The sequence below is a fragment of the Cylas formicarius genome, unplaced genomic scaffold (genome assembly GCF_029955315.1).
Source record: "Cylas formicarius isolate icCylForm1 unplaced genomic scaffold, icCylForm1.1 PGA_scaffold_2__14_contigs__length_35257938, whole genome shotgun sequence".
NCBI classification, from domain to species: domain Eukaryota; kingdom Metazoa; phylum Arthropoda; class Insecta; order Coleoptera; family Brentidae; genus Cylas; species Cylas formicarius.
Window position 1 is genome coordinate 34,313,064 of NW_026844319.1, and position 10,073 is coordinate 34,323,136.

The following is a 10,073-nucleotide window of genomic DNA, read 5'->3' on the forward strand; positions in this document are numbered from 1 at the left end:
TGACCAATTCACATGTAAATTTACCCGAATGTTGCAACCCTAATTGAACAGATACCATTAGCACATTTTTTTGTAAAAAAAAACGTATCTATTGCGGATATGCAGGGTGGTTCATTAGGGAACTAAGGGAATCTTATCGAATTAATTTTATTTCCATTTAATTTTTGAGGACCTTTTGTTTATAGTCTTGCAATTGATACTAAACAAAAAAAAGACACGAAAGAATGTTTTGGGCTTTATTTTTCAACTTTCCATGTTCCAAGAGAGTGAGATATAAAAATCAAGCAAGTATCTACTTATCTTTTCTAATAACACCATGATAATAACAAACGTTATAACCTTAATTGAACAGATGCCGTACTTTTAAACTGCCTAGAATTTGTTGTAACTAAAACATACTAAGTACCAACTACTTGAAATACAAAGTTATTCACTAGAGAATTAAGAAAGGGAAATTTCTCTAATAGTTTGTATGCAGGAGGCTGCGGTCATAGAATAGTATTTTATAGGTTAGTTGCAGTTAGATAAGGACTTTCACAAATAAAAAAATATTAGAAAAATGTTACATGCTATTTAAGATTCAAAAGTTATTGTTCGGTCAAATCGAAAGTTAAATTCTGGCTGAAAAACTATAATTTTAGCTTATATTGAACAAATTGTGTTCCTACTTTCCTGTGCACATGTTATAAAAATTTTAAACTTCAAAAGGACATTGGCCTATGTAACGGGATCAATGAAGGATCATTATATTAGAAAAAAAATATTTTTTTATATATATATTTTGTATAGAACCTGTAATACAATAGGTGTTTAGAATTCCAACGTTGCCATATCATAAAATATTACCTATTACGGCCAAATTCGAAAGTTCCCTTTTTTACTTCTCCAGAACTTTCAATTCATTCACTGAATCACTTGATATACACATATTTTTATTCAACTCTAACGATATCCTCCCTTCCTTCTAGCATATACGCATCTGCATGAAAGAGAGCTCTTCCATAATGACTTGGAATGTATATTATGAGGTATATATTCTTAAAAACGAATTAAAAAAACATCTCAACAGGTTTCCGAACGTTGCCTGACCTAACCATTTTGTGTGTAAAAATGGAGTTAGGCAGTTCCGGTTCACAGCCGCAAACGATTTCCTAAAAAAATCAAAAATCCCCTTCGCCATCATATTTTAGTCAATTATCAATCACGTTTGACCCCATAATTGTTAAACCGAAACGGGTAAACTGTCCGCTCGAAACCTTTAGGCTTAAACGATTTTTTTTTTGCTTAGCTTAAGGACTAATCAACAATGGCCACCTTAAAATAATTCAAATACTGTCGAGTCTGATTAGTAACGGTTCCAGAGTTGACAGAATTCCAAGTTTTGACTTGCGTTTCGAGCTTAAACTACGGCCGTCGCGGGGCTCCGATCAAGGAACCATCACCCTGCCCAGTTCCGCGAAAATCTCCGCTTGTATGGGGCCGTAGTCGACATGCTCGCCGTCCACCGTCATATACCTGAAATTTACGTTCGATTTAACTCGGACACTGCAGACTAAAGAAAACGTTCCAGATACAAAACTTTTTAAGTTTATGAAAGTGACGCTGTTATCATATTGTCAAAGTAGAACTACTGAGAGACTCAGAAAACAAATCAATACGCTCGTTATTTGAGAGTAAAATAAAACTATAACTATACAACTATAGTTAAATGCTTTTTTATATGTGTTTCTACAGTATTCGTTGTTAATTAATTATTTAATTAAAAATAATGAAACCGTGATTTACATTAAACCTAAGATTCCTCCCTTCATGCGCCTCAAGAAATTTTTTAACATATACCTCCAAAACCGACAGAATTCCATATTCTAGTCGTCACTCTTATTAAACTTTTCGTCAAAGAGGCGAAAGCAGTTCGTTGGTTGGTTTGTTTGGTTACCTGTGAGCATCTCGTTTGACTTTTAACAATCCCATCCACGTTCCAAAACAACCCCAAACAGATGGAACGAGCTTCTCACGCTAGTTTTTGGTTTTCAGTTGAAACACGACCATAACAGAGACAAGCGGTTGGTATAACCTGTTAATTTTTGGGATACATCTCGTAAGTGGTTATTGAAGAATTCTTCGAAAAGTTCTGGAGTTCTATCTTCGTGGTAGTCCAAAGTATTTGGAAGAATCGAACACCCCACTAAGGGGTGTGATGAGCGTCGAAGACTACCTCATCAATTTTGTGATATTTGGACCCTAACTTTCCAAAAAGTACTAACCCAACAGTTTACTTGGGTTTCATCATTAACAGTGTTTTGAGTTTGCGTTCTAGGATACTGGCATTAAACGCATTTCTCAATATTTACAGTAAATTAAAATTAAAATTTTTATTGACGCATTTAGCATTTGCAATATAGTTTAACATAAGAAAAATGGTTCCCACGCATTTCAATGGAGTAATAATACTTAATCCAAACAACACTTACTGCTAAACTACCAAGTTTACAAGGCGGCTGGTTGATTAAAAACAGTCTTCTTTACTTTACAATTAAAACTACTGAGAGACTCAGAAAACAAATCAATACGCTCGTTATTTGGGAGTAAAATATTTGTCTGCTTGCACATTTGATGCATAACGCCATAGTTGGTCCTATGAAAATCTATATTAAAAAAAAACTTATTTCTTGCATTAATAGGATAAATATGAAAACCAACAGATGCCAGAACATCTGGTACATTCATCAAGTTGTCAGATTCAAAAGCTTCACAATCTCCTCATAGTTTATTTCCTCAAATAACATTCCCGATTTAAAACCTATTGAATGTGAATTGCATAGTATAACTGCTAGACAGGTTCTGTCTCTTGAGCGATCCAGAGTTCAAATGACAGGTGCAAGTTACTGGATTTTTGGACCTGCTAAAGCTTACAATTCTGCACTTGTTTGTATTAAGGGTTAAATTGTTCTGTCCGTACCACAAAGAAAACCTATCAAGATCCTCCCGTAATCGATGACAGTCAAGTAAGTAAATAGCTTTAAATAGTCCGCAAATGCAGGAAATTGGCCAAAGCGAAAAATATTTTTTAGGTCATTAATGAAAACATTGAAAGGGAATGTGGAAAGATGTCCCCCTTGTGGGACACCAGACGTCACAACAGCCTCTAACGAGATGTAATTTTTAACTATAACTGATTGCTTTCGGTTAATAATATACATACAAGTAATACTTCTGAAAAGGTTTTGAAGACACATTTATTTCATTGCCCCCTCTTAAAATCAGCAGATATTCGATTGGATCATCGTCTTTGTTTTTAAAGACCAAATTGATAGATTGAGAACGTTTTCAGCCAAGTGGGGCTTAACGTTCCATGTCCCAGTCTTCGAGTTCAAGTACGCTTTCATATACAGTCTCACAGAACAACATGTCCAGGTTTCTTAAATAGTTTTAATGCCGATAATTGAGTTTTTCAAATTTTGCAGGGAATGGGTATACTGTATCACTCAAGAAAAAACTTTCAGTATACTTCTTGAATATGTGATACATTATCGTAAATAAAGAATATTATATATTTAAATGCAGCTTAGTAAGTGCACATAATTTGACAAACAAAATAGTTTTTTATTCTCATTGGCTATAAGTATTTTCACATGTAATTGAGAAAAAATGAACCAACTTCTTTTTTTATATAATATAAGATTTTTGGCGAACTTTGTGAAATGGGGGGTTTCCCCATATATATAAATACAAATTAATTATATCTGATTCAAACCCAACAGTTTTGGCTCCAACATTCTTTAATGACAAAGTAACCATATTATTCGCATCCATCGAACGACCGTCCTCACTTACCCTCGCTCCGTCATGTCGGGCTCTATCCTGAACGCGCTGACCGGTATCAACTCTATAAAATTTCCAATGTCGCCTTTTTCTGGTGTCGCGTGTGCCCCGGTACTTAGCCCAAGCATGAACTGCAGCAGTTGCGTACGGCTCGCGCCCGCCTTCACCACCAACATCCATATGCGACCGTCGTTCAACCTGGCCTCGGGAGCGAAGAAGCACTCCTCGCCCAGGTGGCTCTGGTACGAAGCGTGAACCTTCGCGAAACGGAGCGTGTTTAATGGCCCTAACGTGCGGTACATTTGACCTACCATGACAAATCGTCCGGATATGCACTTCCACACGTCTCCGAGGGGCGTGGTCAGACACGGTAATTGCGACGGCGGGCCGTACAGTCGGCCCGGGCTTTCGGACGAAGTCCCGACGTCGCCGTGGTCGACGCCGCTGTCTGCCGTGGACTGGTATGAGCTGCCGCCCGCTGAGAAGTACGCGCTACGTTTCGACCGAGCGCTGTACCATGAATCGACTCTCTGGCGCGCTAGCACGTCAAAAAGACAATCCTGGATTAATCTCGTCGGTCAATATGCCCGCCGAAGAAAATACAGGAAAGTTTTTTGGTTAACTGCCTTTTAAAAGTAAGGAAAATTTACAAAATTCGTTAAGGGTAAGCCAAAAATTTAACAGTACAATAAAATATAATAACGATGGGATAAAGCGTAAACGGATTCTTATTCTGACTAAATAAAACCATACTATATTAATTTCCATGTTAAATAGTACCGGTTGGCCAATTGAAGCAATAATCAAAACAAGGTTTTAGTGCATTTTTCAGCGATAGATCCAACAAAAAAAAATGAAAATCGATCCAAAGGTTTCACAAGGGTGTACCGTTCTTAAGTGGGACGCACTGTATATTATATGGTATGTCCAGATAAGTCGGTACCATATGGGAACTTTTTCATTCTTCATTCTTAGTTTGAGCCGAATTCAAAGTTTTTCATTACATCCATTCAACCTGAAATTTTAATAAACCTCTCTGTATTGGGCCTTTACGTCTACATTTTCAATATATTGATCCTTTGGAAAGGATAAAAACCATTTCACTAAATAAATGCACACGAATTTTTGATTAAAGGATCGTTGAAAGTATAGGCTATTGAGGCAGCAAGTTGAAATAATTTTTTTTTCCAAAATTGTTCAAAATGTTACGTATTAATTAACTTTTCATTTGCAAGCTGAAATGTTATGCATTATGGAGTTAAAAAGTTGCAGAAATAAATAATGGACTATCGTTTTTAAGTGTGTATTTTATTGGGGGAACAGTCTCATAAATTACTTATTACGATTTAAATAATGAATAAATTAAAATTATAATTATAATATCAAGATCATTTTTTTCACCGTGACTTTTTTTAACAAGAATCGTCGACATTTTCAAAAACAAAGTTTGCATAAAAGCCACTTTTTGTTAAATTTTAAGAATTAAAACTTCTCCCATATGGTGCCGACTTAATTGGACACTCCGCGATTCACGTTGAATGTTCCTTAGAAAGTTGTAGAGAACTAAATAAGTTTTCTGAAAAGGATAACATAAATTCAAATCGAACACCATGTATATTAGTACCTTTTGCGCAAAATTCTAAGCAACTTTTGTTAACATTCCCGTATGCAATTTATTTCCCCTTAATTTTGCAGATAAACACCGCTCTATTAAAGCGCAATTGAATTATTTTACAGAGCTTATCCAATCTGGAATCTTACTATACCTCCCTGGGACTCCAGTTGCACTTCCGCTGGTAAGTTCAGATTGCTTCCCATACTGGCCGTGGGTGTGAATATTTCTTTCGACTCGGGCAACGAGTATTCGGCCGGGATGTACCACAGCTTGCCGCCGTAACTTCTCAGGCCGATCAGCCTCGCGACCGACCATACCGTGAACCTCGTACCGCCCAACACTCTCAATCTACCGATAGGCTGTAGCTTTAGTCGCAACGAACCCGAAAATGTATTTCGCGATTACCTTTCGCTTTCGATGTCGATATCCGAAAGCAACCCCCACCCGACCGACAAAAAGGAAAACATAATTTGCTTCGTAGTCTCGACCCTGACCAGATCCATGGGTACCACGTGACCCCTAACGGCTGCCAAAGTAGCTGGTAAGGTAGGCGTGGACATGTACGGCTCGCACGAGTGATGGGCTATACTGCGCGCGAGGCCGTTTCCGGATCCGCCCGGTACCACTCCGATCGGTAAGTATTTCACTATTTCCGCCCAGTCCCATCGTTCAAAGAGACCGTTGACCACTTCGAAGACAATGCCGTCGCCGCCCACCTGAACGGACGAATGAACTACTACAATGTGGACGCGGGTGGTCCCTTTGGGCAAATGAACTACTCGAGCTTGAAACAGTGTAGTTTTCCCAAAGTATGAAACATAAATTTTATTTCAAAAGATACGATTTTTTTCCAGAAAACCAGAATGAAAATTATCTTCTAACTTTTTCTAGTAGCAGACGCAACACTGGAGTTTTGTCTTACCACTCACACCACTCAAATAAATACATGATCGCGCCATGGTGTGGTATCTCCTTAATTTATCATCATTCTTTAAAAAAGTTTTAATAAGCGTTTTTTTTTATGGAACGTCCTATACAGCGTTGTTTGTAATGAATTCACCAAAAAAAAAAGCAATTCAAGATAACTTATAAGAATATATTATTTCTCTATGACTCAAACAGTTTTTTTAAAATAAAAACTAGATTTTAGATTCCATTTTTATAAATAATATGTCGAGGACGCTAGTTACCCCCTACAATCTCGCTATTTCACGTCATAACTTTATTAGTGTAAGTTTTCTTACTTTTTTTTTAAAAGAATATGATGAGTGACGATTTCCAAGTGAAAAGGCATTTATTTCGATAAAATACACCGTTTTCGAGCTATGTGCTTTTTAATAGACTCACTCCCACAATTCAGAATTGCTTAGGAACCACAACGAGAACCCCCGAATCAAACGTCAATATTCCCAAAACAATTAGAGACTTTAATATAGTCAAACACAATACTAATAGGTCTTATGCAATGTCTATTAAAACAGATTTTCAAAATAGTGATTAATAAGTTTAATAAATAGCTCCAAAAATTTGAATTTTGGTCACAGTTAAAGGATTTTTTACAAATTTTTTCACTAGTATTACAAGCTCCTTTACATAATCTACTAAGTTCTCGTAATATACTCCATACTAAATATGTGCACATACTCAATATGCGGAAGATAAACGAGAAATTTAAACAAAGTTGTTTGTAAAACTCAAGGATCCAGTTCCCCAGCAATAATGTTCATAAACAATATTATTTGATTTTCCCATTAGAAAACGATAATTACATTTCACATCAATAGACGCAGAGGATAGGTTTAGTCAAATAAATATACATTAGGGAAAGAAAAAGCTATCCACGGTTATATTAATGAATGATAAAAAAGGAAATAATCAATTCACATACAGGACAAAAATATTTACTATAAAAAGAAAAACAACTCATCCCATTATTAACAAAGAAACAAAAAAACAAGGTAATATTGCCATAACATGTTGGATTATTATCTCGATAATTAACGGGTATTCCAAGGTTATAACGAGCAGCTAATCAATGAAAATTTCATGGCATCAGAACGTGACTATAAATTTAAGCCATAAATTTATCAACCAAAACTATCATCAAGAAATTATCAGCAATACAATATCTTTATTAAAACTGATAATTCATATTTTTATATTTATATATGTTTTTAAATAATAAAACTGATGCAATGACTTACCACAATGATCCCGGTCCATTGAAATAAATTTGCAGTCCTCACAAACTCTCGGGCAAAATTAGCATGCTTAGTCATATATAAGTCATAGGGTATTTCAGCTTCGTTCAAAATAGGTGCGACTTTCTGTTGGAAAATTTGTTTTCCTTTTCCGGCACCACTTTTAGGATTACAGAGAACCAGTAACCTTCGGGTTTCCTTTACTTTGTGGTTTAATGAAAATTCACTTATATTGGAAAGGGTCACATTTTCTCCCTTTATCAAGTTTTTAATGACACACCGCCACCTTTGCGCTTCTTTGTAATTATCCTCGTACCTATCAAACGATCGGAAACGGAGGGTGACGATAGTTCGTTCCCTTTTTCTGGTGGAAGACTTAGTACCTTGGAATATGTACGCATAAATGTACAAGTAGGCGCTGATATCTGTATCGTCCAAATCTATCGAATTTTCTTCAACCACTTGAAGGCTGTTTGAGCGCGGCAACGATTGACACGTACATTTTCTCGTCTTCCGCTTGCTGCGAAGGCACTGGCATCCAATGATGTCTTTGATTGGTATGATTTGTTCCTCAAAATGCTTATCACTATCTTTTATCAAATGCAGTCCGCCCGTCGATAGTTTTACTTTGAAAATGCAATTTTTTTTTGTCAAAACGTAAAAAGTCTCTTCTAGGAGCATGGTGTTTTGATTGGAGATCCCTGCTTTTGTTTCCATTTTTAATTTAATTCAACATATCCACAAATACAAAAACAAAAATGAAAAATTTCACTAAAACATGGAGCTACTTATACAGCGTTACAACATTATTATTTTAGGAACAACTTGATTCAAGTGGGAACTTTTCCCTGCTCGATTTAAAAAAAAAACATCTAATATTTGACAACGCCGCTACTTCTTCCTTTCTATCAAAAACCCTTATTGTTCTTCTTCTTTTTCCTTCTAATAGGCAATTCGACTAAACTCATTTGACCATTTAAGGTAATGTGCACTAGTATTATTTTTTCTTTAAAACTAAAAGTTTCAGCTCGGCACGTAGTTGTAGAAAATGACGAATCCTGGAGAATATTATAAATTACATTTATAACGACTCCAAAAACACCAACGACTAGATTTTTTTAAGCAAAATCTCAAACACGGATCGTTTTCATTATGCTTAATTAACATATGACTATCGGCGCTGCGGAAAATATTCGATTGTTTGCGGTCCCGGTGACTCATCCTATTTACCACTTTGACGCTTTGCGTTCGTTCGAATGGCGTTAATTTCAAATTCAAACACGATCTCGTCTATATAAGCGACCCGCCGTTATCGTAGCGAAAAACGAGTTGTCAGCATGTCCAAGGTGAGTGGTGTTGTTCAATTGTTCATTTACTCAGACCATTTATTTTCTCTACAATTTTAGTTGATATCGTTTATTTGCGTGTTCGCGCACGCGCACCCGCTCGAAGGCGTCGCTCAGTTACCGGCTATTTCATCGTCCGACATTCAAGAGAAAAATAAATCGAGTCACATCCAATCGCTAATTCCAGGCGCGGAACAGGTTGACGTGAAAGGATTAGAAGATACGCTGAATGGTACGGCCGGCAGGCGGAACGTAAGAGACGAAGGCGACCTGCAGAAAGGCCCTCCCACGAACCCGCATGACTTAAACGCGGGTACCGCCGTGCCTCAAACGTACTTGTTATCCAAGAGAATTGTTGCCGATGCTGGCAACGCCAGTTCATCCGAAGGAGGAATCGCTCAGGTTGAATTCGCAGTTTTCGACTACGCCAACAGCGACACTCAAAATTCCAGCTCGAGCGAGAAAAGAGGCGACGATAACGCCCGATCTCAATCGGATAAAAACGACAACACGTCGGACGAATCCAATTCAAGCGAGGAACAAAGGCATAATGTCACAAAGAGAGAGACTAGGGTGACGATAGAGAAGCTGGACGACCTCAGACCGTCCGCCGTTTATTTTGAGGTTGACGGTGGAAGTGAGGTTAGGGTGAGAAGAGAAACGCCTCGAGTATCACCCGGGGGTAAGGTAAAAGGTCGGCCGGTTAAAGCGCCCGTGCGCCAAGGTCCGCTTCCTCAGAAGGCTCATGAAACTAGAAGAGTTAGGGATACGAATCACGCGCAAAGTACAGAAAGGGCCCCTCCCGGCAAAACTGTACTTATAGATGAAGGAGGTTTGGTCGCGACTAGTGCCGAAAATGCGACGACACGAGTAGGAGGAGCAGGGACTTGGCCCAAGGTGACTTATTTTTAAACGTCCTCATGTTGCCAAATAAAAATATTTTATTTTTTATTAGAAATCCGTTTGTTTTACTACAGATACGCGGTTGGTAGTTTTGTAATGTTAGAGGTCCCTAAATAATTAAAAGCCTGCGAAAATGTTTTCTTGTATTTTAATATGTAAACTTTGACTTAAAAATTCTAGATTAGA

At 37.3% G+C, this 10,073-nt stretch overlaps 2 protein-coding genes across 2 annotated transcripts; one reads left to right on the top strand and one right to left on the bottom strand.

Annotated features, from left to right (window-relative positions):
- Positions 1-210: 210 nt before the first annotated feature.
- Positions 211-8,537, bottom strand: LOC132698762 (sphingosine kinase 2). The gene is made up of 6 exons (XM_060665004.1): positions 7,642-8,537; positions 5,843-6,153; positions 5,589-5,785; positions 4,134-4,360; positions 3,835-4,079; positions 211-1,515 (listed from the first exon to the last, which is right to left on the bottom strand). The coding sequence occupies exons 1-6, from the start codon at positions 8,353-8,355 to the stop codon at positions 1,428-1,430; spliced, it is 1,782 nt and encodes a 593-aa protein (XP_060520987.1). The 5' UTR covers positions 8,356-8,537; the 3' UTR covers positions 211-1,427.
- A 291-nt stretch (positions 8,538-8,828) lies between these two features.
- Positions 8,829-10,044, top strand: LOC132698763 (uncharacterized). Its single transcript, XM_060665005.1, has 2 exons — positions 8,829-8,984; positions 9,045-10,044. Exons 1-2 carry the CDS (start codon positions 8,976-8,978, stop codon positions 9,894-9,896), a joined length of 861 nt encoding a protein of 286 aa, XP_060520988.1. The 5' UTR covers positions 8,829-8,975; the 3' UTR covers positions 9,897-10,044.
- Positions 10,045-10,073: the final 29 nt, after the last annotated feature.

What these genes read in the sequence shown, in the direction of transcription:
- LOC132698762 (XM_060665004.1), bottom strand. Translation starts at nt 8,355, where the DNA reads ATGGAAACAAAAGCAGGGATCTCCAATCAAAACACCATGCTCCTAGAA. An exon ending in GCAACTGGAGTCCCAGGGAG is followed by an intron (nt 4,361 to 5,588) that starts GTATAGTAAGAT and finishes TTGACGTGCTAG; the next exon opens with CGCGCCAGAGAGTCGATTCA. An exon ending in TATCCGGACGATTTGTCATG is followed by an intron (nt 4,080 to 4,133) that starts GTAGGTCAAATG and finishes CGTTTCGCGAAG; the next exon opens with GTTCACGCTTCGTACCAGAG.